The 14,108-nt window shown below is 33.1% G+C and overlaps 1 protein-coding gene across 1 annotated transcript in view; it reads left to right on the top strand.

The window, feature by feature from the left end:
* Positions 1-215: 215 nt before the first annotated feature.
* LOC117316140 (sodium/potassium-transporting ATPase subunit beta-1-interacting protein 3-like) overlaps positions 216-14,108 on the top strand; it is a 36,476-nt gene continuing 22,583 nt past the window's right edge. Inside the window, 4 exon segments of the mRNA XM_033870644.1 lie at positions 216-412; positions 1,613-1,708; positions 1,710-1,751; positions 5,700-5,780. Of these exon segments, the coding sequence (XP_033726535.1) occupies positions 341-412; positions 1,613-1,708; positions 1,710-1,751; positions 5,700-5,780 (291 nt within the window). The 5' untranslated portion in view covers positions 216-340.

Raw genomic sequence — 14,108 nt, 5'->3', positions numbered from 1 at the left:
TATTTGCTTATTTATTTTCGAAATATGTTTTTATGTGCTTGGATGAAAAACATTATTGGTACACAAAGACAAATGATTTGTTCACTTAGGTTAGCCAAATATTTATGTTGCATGTATGTGTTATGGATAAATAAATATTTTAGGGAAGCTATCGTGATAGAACTATTTTTTGAGGTGCGGGCTCTTCCGATGACTCAGTGCATTGTTCGGTTCCGTTTACGATAATAATGACAGCAACTCGTCGGTATATCCATCGAGTTTATTTCCTTTTGGCGATGTAATCATAGATGGATATCGGTTCTAAAGTGATGTAATACACACAGAAAATAACTTTTAAAAAATGGGGAGGCACGGGAAGTGTTTCAATGCTGCCTTTTACACAACTCTACTAATAATTCTGATTCTTCAGTTGGTAAGTTATGAGTCTAGTCAACCGTGTTGTGTATTCAATAGTGTGTCGTAAATCCAGGAAAATATTGTTATACAATTAATACAATACATATCGGATATCAAATAAACGAATAAGGATTATCATACCAATGATAGGTATGTGTTAGTACAACGGTTACAGTAGTATATTGTGTTGGTGCTCTAAAACTGTCGATGTGACTGATATGCTCTGCTGACAGAAACATGTATTTCCCCTTGGTTACACAGTAATCGGATTTTAATTTTTGGTGTTTGAAATAAGAGGAACATTTAAACCATCAAGTAAGGCCATGTGAGCTAAACATGTACACTATATTCAACAGCTTGTAGTTTTTGTTTCAGATAATTTCTACAGGTTTGAAATATTGCCTAGGTTCTAAATATATAGATCTATGTACATGTACAGAACAGCAAGGATTTCCTTATCATGAATCTTTATTCCTTCGGTTACAGAGAAGATGTCTGATGAATATTTGATTGAGATACGTCAATAGCCATAGGCCTATTTAAACAAAGCTTCAAAATACCTATTTTGTTTGAAATATATATTTCTGATGAGATCCAGTAGCTTAACGCAGCAAGACCACAGGTTTTTGCCTTGTCTGTCATGTACACCCATGCCATATATAATCATTTATGATATAGACAAAATAGATTGATAGGACACATATATACTTAACTTAATATAAATGGATAAATCAGAGATATTTATTGATAAGCAATTGTCCCATATAAATGTTTCTGAAATCGAATCACTATTTCTAGACATTTGAAGGGTCTGACAAATAAGCAAGTCCCTTAAGCTTTAATCCCATGAAGTGTCTAATCTCATTCTGGTGAATCAAAAAATACTCTCAATGGTCGACTGCCAAGGTGTCATCCATTGTGTTTATTGATATAAGTAATCTGAACCTTTGCAAATCCGGAAACTAAATATACCGTACATCAACAATACAACTGGACATATATATTCACATTATACATGTATGTACTCCAAACTAATTTCAATACATGTTCATTTAAAAAAAAAAAAAATTCTGGTTATATTTGTTCAATGATGTCATTTTAATTACTATATGTTTGACATTTGGTTGTCAGTCTCATATTCATACATGGAACATTTTACATCATTTGCGATTTGATGCAACTTAACACCAAGATGATAAAATGTTTTATTTTACAGCTGAGCACCCTGGAGAGACAGGTGTTCGATTTCCTGGGATTTATGTGGGCGCCCATCATTGCAAATTTCTTTCAACTAGTGTGTGTTATTATCGGAGGGATTTGGAGCTTACCAGTACAGAACAAAGTTCATTGCAGTGGTAAGTGTGTAAATTTAAAGATGACATCGGTCATAGACACTACAATATTGATGGGGGTTGGTGTCTAGGACTTGTACACAGTCTGTCAGAATATATATTTAAGTTAAATAAAATTATGTAATGATTGTAGTGAAGGTCAACAAAAGACTCATGTTATGCATCTTTATAAATAATTGTAGCTCATGCAGTTTGGATACATCCAAAACAGTGGATGTATATGATATGAAATAGGGCATGCAACCCTTGATTTTCTGTAATTTCAGAAGTCTTAATCAGAATTAATGAAGTGTATGTTGAATGAATGAATCATGAAATTAATGAATTACAGAATGAATGAATGAAGAGTGAAATTAATGAATTATAATTACAGATTTACAGAATGATATGAATTACAGAATGAATGAAATGTGGTGAATGAGAGCCCTCTTGCAAGAGGATCACTTATTTGTACTGATGTATATATGTAAACTTTATTTATTTTACATCAATTGCGAAACAAGTTATATTAACATATATATTAATCATGCTTGTTGGCCCGGATAGAAGCGTGCGAGGGGTCTTACTGTGGGAGGAAACCGACTACCTATCTCTATATGAGATCCAAAAACCCACGTGGTCGGGCAGGTGACCACAATACCTTTTCACTTCCGATCGGCTTAAGTCAAATCACTATTTCTCTGAAATTTGAAGGGTCAGGACACATGCCACTTCAATCTCAAGAGTCAAATATCATTTTGGGGAGTCAAAACATATTCTCAAAGGTCTACTAGATGCCCTGTTAAAAGAAAAATCAACAAGCAAAAAATCAAGGTTTTTACGAGTCTTGAATCATTTCAAAGTGCAATGATCTGATTACAATGAAACCAGTTACCTCATGATCATATTAATTCATATTATAACAATGCATTGATTATTTGATACACATGCTGTGATTACTATATTGCACCATAATATATATATGTAATACACAGTCATGCATATATCACTGGAACAAAATCTGAGATCTTGCAGATTTTGTTGCTAAATCAGAGAATCAGAATCACCAAAAAAAACCACAATGCAATATATTTCCTTGGAGATTAAACATCAGTCCTGTTAGACTGATGATCCTGATCTTACAGATGATAATTGATGAGCTCTCCCATGGAGTATAGATATCATACAGACTAGGGGTCTCGATATTAGATGATAGATCATTGAGTCTTTTTTTCAATCCTCAAGCAGCAAACTTTGAATCAGGATCTTGGAGTTTGAAAGGTCACATGTCTATTTCACTATTTGAGTTAACACATATTTTGACTCTAAATTAAAGGTGAATTTTTATGTGTCCCATGAAATGTCAGATCTTGAGGTTAAGTAGTCAACTGAAACCAATATCACAAATTCAATACATTTAATACATTATAATAATGTAAGGGTCATTTCAGCTTGTAAGCTTATATATAAGTATTATCTTAATCAGGATTGATGCACTGGCCGCTGGTTGCATTTTGAAGATGAAGATCTGAAGGATATAAGTGTTTGAGCCATCTTCTATTTGGTCTTTATCAAGTGCATGTTGGGTACAAAATATAGATAAATATACGTTTGAGAATATATATGAGAGAGAGCAGGGGATTGAATTGGTTATCTAATAAATTTGATCATGCCATCTAGTTATAACTAGCTGGTGAAAATAATTAAATGCAATTTAAACAAATTGTAATTATATATTTGTTTAAGAATTATTTCACAAAATTTGAAAAAAGATGTTTTGAAGTTATATCATTTGATCTAGATCTTTCGCTGGAGTCTTGATCTGACGAAACATGTACATGGTTGTTTACATGATTATATAAATTACTGTGCCATTTATTTTGTATGTGTGTAGTTCACACATAAATGATATCATGTAGAAGGAATATGATCGTTATATATCATGTACTGATCAATATCACAAAGGTCGGCTGCTGATCATTGAACACAAAATCTTGAGTTGGTGATTATTCTAGCTATAATCAATCACTATACTATTGTTGCTGAATTGAAGTGGATCTAATTACATCAAACACCAAAACTTTCCGTTCTGTTTTTGGGCCACGAAATACAACTGGAAACCAATTTTCGTGAAAACTGAAGATTCTAAAGAATTTTAATTTGAAACGAAATACAACTGGAAACCAATTTTCATGAAAACTGCAGATTTTAAAGAATTTTAATTTGAAATTCAATTGATAAAGACCATGCACTGGAGTCCAAAGTAAGTGTTTGAATGATCAGAAAGCAGCTAAAGTTCAGTACGTATACTGAAGCCTATATAGTTAACGTTACAGCCATGTAAATATGTGTGATGTAATGTTATGCCTAGAGACCGATATATGTACAGTATGTACTCCAATCCCCCACAATATATATCTGTTAATGTATTCATGGGCATGGTTCAGGGGTCAAATATGTGATGGAATTGGAGCATTACCTATATTTATACAAAGACTATATATATATATATGTATATATAATATATTTAAATACATACAGAGTTTCTGTAGTAGAGAAGAAATTGGATACACACAGACCAGACTAGTTGATACCTATATTGTAAAGAGTTTAGTTCTACTCTGGAGTTATCTAAAGAATTTAGTGATAACAGCTATACGGTTACTAATATATATACCCTTGAGAGCTAATTTAACAACTTTGTTTATGGACAGGAAGCTTAAAGTCACTGCATAGGAAAACCTGTTCATTTCAAACGTCTGCTACATAATCATGATCATGTACATATACGTACTTTCAAATTTTTAGTTGATCATGATTTTAATGCATAAATGCATATCAGTGTTCTCAATCTCGATCTCCCCAGGCTGTTCTTGTGGTATTTATATATACAGGTATACGTATGTTACATGAAGATTAATTTTATTCATGATCAGATATGTATATAACTCATGATCATTAAAAGACATCAATATTCCCTTATTAAGCTCCCGAACTTAAAACTTTCCATATACATGTATATAGGAAGCAAATTAAACTCATTACAGAATTTAAGAACGTTCAGGTTCCTTAACTAAGATTTTTTCCTTAAATCTTAAGGAAAATTGAAGTTAAAGACAGGGTTAACCCTGAGAGTATAATTTTGACTCCGATTATAATTAGACTCCTAAATTGTAAGGATTCAAAAGATTATGAAGTCTTAAATTATTTTATGATACTCTAAATTTTGTGTTAAGGGACTTTATCACTAGCCCTCCACCACTGGGTTGCGAGTTCGAAACCTACGTGGAGCAGTTGCCAGGTTCTGACCATAGGTCGGTGGTTTTTCTCCGGGTACTCCGACTTTCCTCCACCTCCAAAAACCTGGCACGTCCTTAAATGACCCTGGCTGTTTATAGGACGTTAAACAAAAACAAACCAAACCAAAGTGTTTACGGTTCGTAATAATTATAGTGTAAATGGAAATTAACCTGCAGGTCGCATGTGGACAGATCCCTTAGGCCTGTAGTAATTAATATAAACCCAGAGTATATGCAGATGTGACAAAATAATGCAGGTCTATGTATATGAATGTTTGTGAACTGATCATGATACATGTACAGGGGCCAGGATGTCTTTTTCCTGTTTGTTTTTTGTAAATCTGAAATTTATAAATTTCCCATAGAAAACATTTGAAAAGGTCTGTTTTTCAGACTTTTTAAAGCTGATCTTACCTCTTAGACTTTTTGATCTATATTTAGTTTTGAAGCTTAAAGGTGTCCTTAAATTTTATGATCATTATCGATATCTAAGTGCACAAATACCCAGCTGGCCAGTACTAGTGTTAATGGCTTAAATAGATTGAACCTTTATTGTTTAAACAACTTTAAAAGTATTTTTAAAGTCATTGTTCAGGCTTATTATGCTGGTGTAAAAATACTTGTTGATTTTTAACACAATGAGTAAAATATTGATATTTTTGATTGTTTACAGTACAGCACCTGGTCGTTAATTTGGCTGGGATGGAACGTATTTGTGATCTGTCTCTACCTGGAAGTTGGAGTTTTAAATAGAGTAAGTATTGCATGAAATCAGGTTTTAATTACCTCATTGTTGATTAAATAACATGTATTTTTTTCCTTCAATGGGGAATCGACTTGTAGATTATCAAAAAATGTCCTTAATTGAAAAACAGCAAACATTGCTATGTCCGACATTCTTGCAATTTAATTACATAAAAATATCTTTTGGCTATACTAAATTAGTTAATGTACATTATAGGCCTACAGGGAAAATACAGTGTATGGCAGGAAGCCTATAGCTTTAAATGGACGTGTACTATATACAGTTCACATGGTGCCGGCCATGTGATCAGTGCATGTACAAGGACATGCTGTAATTATAAGGTGATTGCTTGTCTGGGGTGATCAGTATTCATAGGATGATGTATGTAGCTAAATTTAGACAAATAACCGAATGGTAAACCGTAATCCATTATTAATGCCATGATCAGCTGTTTAGATCGGCTGGCCCAACAAGGAAGCCCTAAACATCTATAAAACACAGCTGACACAACTAATAATGCTCTTTTACTCATAATTATGTGCTTATATATATATATATATATCGATTGTAAAAGTAATTATTAACATGTTATGTATAATTGTAGGTATTCAAATGTTTTAATACTTGCAACTAAACATACCGTTATATGTATCTGTATACATTGTACAGTAAAACTCGGATAAGTCGAAGTCGACGGGACCAAGCAAAATATTCGACTTATCCGATGGTTCGACTTATCCGTGTTTGTATACGGAGACAAAACTCGACTATCATCGGTTGTATGCAGAACAAGTGCTTGCATGATAACCTAGTCGAAAATAAGCAATACATAATAACAAAGAAATTAATTAATTGTACATGATAACAATTATTCCTTTATCTAATAAACAATATTGTGCACAGTTACAGATAAAAACAAAGTTCATGCGTAAAATAGTCTTTGACATAGACACACGATTTACACATGGGAGTCGCAAATGACAGCATAATATTCTATGAAAACGTTACATATATTATAAGAATATAAATGTATATATTGTACTCATATTATTTATCTTTAAATCCGTTTATATTGTTCTCCAATTTAACAATATTAAACAATAAACAGTCCGGGAAAATTGATTGACCGTACGCGTGCTGATTTTGTATCAAAGGTGAAGGCCGCGGTCAGTGTTTTATCGGCTGCATAATCATGCATTGCCACAATCTTTTGAACAGAGTAAAAACATCCCGCATATCATTGTTACTATTGCATCTTCGTATTCAGAATTTAGGCATATATAGATAAATCAATGACAGACAGGTTTTTTTCTTTGCATTTTTCGATGGAAGATATGTAATTTATCGTTTACTTTTTCCTTATTTTTTCGGCGGCCTTGTGCATCAAAACAGTAAACAGAACACATATTGGTTTGTAGACTAAAACGTGCACATTTTATTCTTAGTTATGTATACCTGAACGTTTTACTTCACCTGAGCACCTGTATAAACAATGGGATGATGCGTAACCGACAGCCGGAAACTAAAAATAGGCTCTGGTTACACCGTTACGGCTGATCGGTCACACTCGGTCAATCAGACGAGGCCAGCAAATTGTACCTGAGACAGCATGACGCCTCGATGTTCGACACAAAATGGAAATTTTGGTATAGTTTAGAAGGGAGGGACCCACAAAATATATTCGACACAACCGCAGTATTCGATTCAACAGTGTTCGAGTCATCCGTGCTTAATTTACTAAGATAAAGAAGGGAAAAAATCGGGACCGAACGAAACGTTCGACTCATCCGATGTATTCGATTCAACCGTGTTCGACACAAGTGAGTTTTACTGTAATTACTTTACCAGGAATCCAAATCTTATATATTTGAAATTATACTCTCAAAATTAAAGTTCTATTCGATTCTGTGGTAACACAATTTCAAACATTCTTCATCTTTGTTATTTACCAGACCTGTATTAATTTTTTTTTTTTTTTTTTATTATAGTAAAATATGGAATACACTATAGTACTTCTAAAAAGAATTTCCAATTTTAATTAAATACATATCTTACCTTCCGAGGTAGTCTTTTTTCTCTGGTTGGTAATAGGGCCTTTTCATCATTTTGATTGAGAAAAGTATTGAATCAAAAAGGAAGATTTTGGGAATTTGGAATAAATTTGAAATTATTTCAGTAAATGGAATAAGGCCAATTATTAGTCCCTGAAAGCCCTCAGGGAATGCTCTCCTGTCTCATTGAAATTTGAAGTTAAAATTATTATGAAAGTGAACATCTTCTAATTTAAATTTGGGACACTTCACTGTAGAATATTAATGAGTACCATATGTCAATCTTTAGTGTTTTGGGTTCGAGGGAGTGTGTATACGTATGGGGTCATCAGGGATGTAAATTAAAGGTAAAATATAGCTATAGCTGCAGCTGTAGCTAGCTTATATAGGATGTTGGTCAGTCTATATATATGAGATCCAAAATGATTTTAATTCATATACCTAGCTAATTTTAAGAGGTAACTTACAGTCTGTACACATATATATATAAATGTCCATTTTTCATGACAATTGTTGCTGAACCGTGTTGTGCTTATTTTTATAACAGCCGCTATATATACTCCCTACAATGTTTGTATACCTTTATAGTAGTTAAATAAAAACTGAGGTGGATCAATATTGTCTGGACTTTGGACCCTTAATGCTTTCTGATCATATCGAGCAGCAGTAAAATGTGTGTTGTGTTTGTAAGGTTTCTGTGGTGTTCTATCTATAAATTATACATGTAGGTGGCTAATTACTCGGGGATCAAGGATCATTTTAGAGGCGGCCATATGCATTGGCCCACAATTTTCCTGAATGACCCACGAGATTCAGAAAAATCCTTTAAATTCTATAAATGGCCCATAAATTGTATATAACATAGTTCTTTTATAGTTCGTTTTCTTGAAAATGACCCATTCATTTGGTAATTAAAGGGACATCACGGTAAAAACGTTGTAATTTTCAATGAATGTACGTGTTTTGTTCCTTTCCAGTTATGTTTCTGTGCTGTCCCAATGTTCACAGTCGATCCGCATGTCCAGCTTGACCACTTGATTTAGTTGGGAATCCCCCTCTAAATTTAGCGCGGAAATTATTTTTAAATCATCACGTAACTGTTTTGAAATCGAGGCAACCCAAACACACGATAGTTTACAAGGCGAATTGGATTAGTTGGACAACGATATTATACAGTGGTTTAAATGTTAAATAACACGTTCTGTATATATTCCGGCACATATATTTATGTGTAAATAAGTGTAAACACCGTACATATAGTATAGTGACAGTAGCGATGTACTGGTACAGACTGTATAAATATTACCGAGTTGGTGTAAATATTACCGAGATTGTCATGACCTACTATCCAGCAATCAAGCAGAATACGAGCGGCGTCCGTATTACTGCTGTTTTCATGTTTGAACTGTATTGTACTGCTTCCCCAGTTTAATTCTAGGATTGTGTTTGACCCATTTTCCAATTATTCTCTTCATTGCGGAAGCTGTTATCGTTTTCAACCGCAGTCGATTCACATTGGAAGCCATTTTTGTTTTCAGGTGTTTTAGTGTGTTGTGCGCATGCGTGTTATCGTATAATAACGTATATGTCACAAAATTTGCATATTCAGACTATTGATCAACGAATTGTGATAACCTTTTTATAATTAATAATTGGTGTTTTTTATATACATATATCATCAAATTCGAATGGTTATTGTTCATAAGGATATTTTTTTTAAAGATATACCCAATAATATGAAAAAATGCAAAATAAAAATTGGTTTACCGTGATGTCCCTTTAACCCAAAATAATCCCTGCTCCAGATATATATGTATAAATTAACACGTAAATCTAAAAAAATTGTTCAATGAAAAAAAATCAGTGACGGTTTTCACCTATCATGATTAATTATTGCTTGGTGTTAATTTTTATCATCAGAATAACATATATATAATCAAAATTCTAGTATGTTATATAGATATGTTAAATTCTGTTGTTGAAGGCTTTGGTCTGTAGCTATATAGGTAAATTGTAACGGCTTCATCGATATCCCAGATCATTCATGTATAATTTGTTGTAGACATGATCAGAGCAACTAGATATAAACAATTTTTAAAAGTATTTTTAAAGTCATTGTTCAGGCTTATTATGCTGGTGTAAAAATACTTGTTGATTTTTAACACAATGAGTAAAATATTGATATTTTTTATTGTTTACAGTACAGCACCTGGTCGTTAATTTGGCTGGGATGGAACGTATTTGTGATCTGTCTCTACCTGGAAGTTGGAGTTTTAAATAGAGTAAGTATTGCATGAAATCAGGTTTTAATTACCTCTTTGTTGATTAAATAACATGTATTTTTTTCCTTCAATGGGGAATCGACTTGTAGATTATCAAAAAATGTCCTTAATTGAAAAACAGCAAACATTGCTATGTCCGACATTCTTGCAATTTAATTACATAAAAATATCTTTTGGCTATACTAAATTAGTTAATGTACATTATAGGCCTACAGGGAAAATACAGTGTATGGCAGGAAGCCTATAGCTTTAAATGGACGTGTACTATATACAGTTCACATGGTGCCGGCCATGTGATCAGTGCATGTACAAGGACATGCTGTAATTATAAGGTGATTGCTTGTCTGGGGTGATCAGTATTCATAGGATGATGTATGTAGCTAAATTTAGACAAATAACCGAATGGTAAACCGTAATCCATTATTAATGCCATGATCAGCTGTTTAGATCGGCTGGCCCAACAAGGAAGCCCTAAACATCTATAAAACACAGCTGACACAACTAATAATGCTCTTTTACTCATAATTATGTGCTTATATATATATATATATATATCGATTGTAAAAGTAATTATTAACATGTTATGTATAATTGTAGGTATTCAAATGTTTTAATACTTGCAACTAAACATACCGTTATATGTATCTGTATACATTGTACAGTAAAACTCGGATAAGTCGAAGTCGACGGGACCAAGCAAAATATTCGACTTATCCGATGGTTCGACTTATCCGTGTTTGTATACGGAGACAAAACTCGACTATCATCGGTTGTATGCAGAACAAGTGCTTGCATGATAACCTAGTCGAAAATAAGCAATACATAATAACAAAGAAATTAATTAATTGTACATGATAACAATTATTCCTTTATCTAATAAACAATATTGTGCACAGTTACAGATAAAAACAAAGTTCATGCGTAAAATAGTCTTTGACATAGACACACGATTTACACATGGGAGTCGCAAATGACAGCATAATATTCTATGAAAACGTTACATATATTATAAGAATATAAATGTATATATTGTACTCATATTATTTATCTTTAAATCCGTTTATATTGTTCTCCAATTTAACAATATTAAACAATAAACAGTCCGGGAAAATTGATTGACCGTACGCGTGCTGATTTTGTATCAAAGGTGAAGGCCGCGGTCAGTGTTTTATCGGCTGCATAATCATGCATTGCCACAATCTTTTGAACAGAGTAAAAACATCCCGCATATCATTGTTACTATTGCATCTTCGTATTCAGAATTTAGGCATATATAGATAAATCAATGACAGACAGGTTTTTTTCTTTGCATTTTTCGATGGAAGATATGTAATTTATCGTTTACTTTTTCCTTATTTTTTCGGCGGCCTTGTGCATCAAAACAGTAAACAGAACACATATTGGTTTGTAGACTAAAACGTGCACATTTTATTCTTAGTTATGTATACCTGAACGTTTTACTTCACCTGAGCACCTGTATAAACAATGGGATGATGCGTAACCGACAGCCGGAAACTAATAATAGGCTCTGTTTACACCGTTACGGGTGATCGGTCACACTCGGTCAATCAGACGAGGCCAGCAAATTTTACCTGAGACAGCATGACGCCTCGATGTTCGACACAAAAATGGAAATTTTGGTATAGTTTAGAAGGGAGGGACCACAAAATATATTCGACACAACCGCAGTATTCGATTCAACAGTGTTCGAGTCATCCGTGCTTAATTTACTAAGATAAAGAAGGGAAAAAATCGGGACCGAACGAAACGTTCGACTCATCCGATGTATTCGATTCAACCGTGTTCGACACAAGTGAGTTTTACTGTAATTACTTTACCAGGAATCCAAATCTTATATATTTGAAATTATACTCTCAAAATTAAAGTTCTATTCGATTCTGTGGTAACACAATTTCAAACATTCTTCATCTTTGTTATTTACCAGACCTGTATTAATTTTTTTTTTTTTTTATTATAGTAAAATATGGAATACACTATAGTACTTCTAAAAAGAATTTCCAATTTTAATTAAATACATATCTTACCTTCCGAGGTAGTCTTTTTTCTCTGGTTGGTAATAGGGCCTTTTCATCATTTTGATTGAGAAAAGTATTGAATCAAAAAGGAAGATTTTGGGAATTTGGAATAAATTTGAAATTATTTCCGTTATTGGAATAAGGCCAATTATTAGTCCCTGAAAGCCCTCAGGGAATGCTCTCCTGTCTCATTGAAATTTGAAGTTAAAATTATTATGAAACTGAACATCTTCTAATTTAAATTTGGGACACTTCACTGTAGAATATTAATGAGTACCATATGTCAATCTTTAGTGTTTTGGGTTCGAGTGAGTGTGTATACGTATGGGGTCATCAGGGATGTAAATTAAAGGTAAAATATAGCTATAGCTGCAGCTGTAGCTAGCTTATATAGGATGTTGGTCAGTCTATATATATGAGATCCAAAATGATTTTAATTCATATACCTAGCTAATTTTAAGAGGTAACTTACAGTCTGTACACATATATATAAATGTCCATTTTTCATGACAATTGTTGCTGAACCGTGTTGTGCTTATTTTTATAACAGCCGCTATATATACTCCCTACAATGTTTGTATACCTTTATAGTAGTTAAATAAAAACTGAGGTGGATCAATATTGTCTGGACTTTGGACCCTTAATGCTTTCTGATCATAATATCGAGCAGCAGTAAAATGTGTGTTGTGTTTGTAAGGTTTCTGTGGTGTTCTATCTATAAATTATACATGTAGGTGGCTAATTACTCGGGGATCAAGGATCATTTTAGAGGCGACCATATGCATTGGCCCACAATTTTCCTGAATGACCCACGAGATTCAGAAAAATCCTTTAAATTCTATAAATGGCCCATAAATTGTATATAACATAGTTCTTTTATAGTTTGTTTTCTTGAAAATGACCCATTCATTTGGTAATTAAAGGGACATCACGGTAAAAACGTTGTAATTTTCAATGAATGTACGTGTTTTGTTCCTTTCCAGTTATGTTTCTGTGCTGTCCCAATGTTCACAGTCGATCCGCATGTCCAGCTTGACCACTTGATTTAGTTGGGAATCCCCCTCTAAATTTAGCGCGGAAATTATTTTTAAATCATCACGTAACTGTTTTGAAATCGAGGCAACCCAAACACACGATAGTTTACAAGGCGAATTGGATTAGTTGGACAACGATATTATACAGTGGTTTAAATGTTAAATAACACGTTCTGTATATATTCCGGCACATATATTTATGTGTAAATAAGTGTAAACACCGTACATATAGTATAGTGACAGTAGCGATGTACTGGTACAGACTGTATACATATTACCGAGTTTGTGTAAATATTACCGAGATTGTCATGACCTCCTATCCAGCAATCAAGCAGAATACGAGCGGCGTCCGTATTACTGCTGTTTTCATGTTTGAACTGTATTGTACTGCTTCCCTAGTTTAATTCTAGGATTGTGTTTGACCCATTTTCCAATTATTCTCTTCGTTGCGGAAGCTGTTATCGTTTTCAACCGCAGTCGATTCACATTGGAAGCCATTTTTGTTTTCAGGTGTTTTAGTGTGTTGTGCGCATGCGTGTTATCGTATAATAACGTATATGTCACAAAATTTGCATATTCAGACTATTGATCAACGAATTGTGATAACCTTTTTATAATTAATAATTGGTGTTTTTTATATACATATATCATCAAATTCGAATGGTTATTGTTCATAAGGATATTTTTTTTAAAGATATACCCAATAATATGAAAAAATGCAAAATAAAAATTGGTTTACCGTGATGTCCCTTTAACCCAAAATAATCCCTGCTCCAGATATATATGTATAAATTAACACGTAAATCTAAAAAAATTGTTCAATGAAAAAAAATCAGTGACGGTTTTCACCTATCATGATTAATTATTGCTTGGTGTTAATTTTTATCATCAGAATAACATATATATAATCAAAATTCTAGTATGTTATATAGAT

Source organism: Pecten maximus, chromosome 18 (genome assembly GCF_902652985.1).
Source record: "Pecten maximus chromosome 18, xPecMax1.1, whole genome shotgun sequence".
NCBI classification, from domain to species: domain Eukaryota; kingdom Metazoa; phylum Mollusca; class Bivalvia; order Pectinida; family Pectinidae; genus Pecten; species Pecten maximus.
This window is presented reverse-complemented; position numbering and strand designations above follow the sequence as displayed.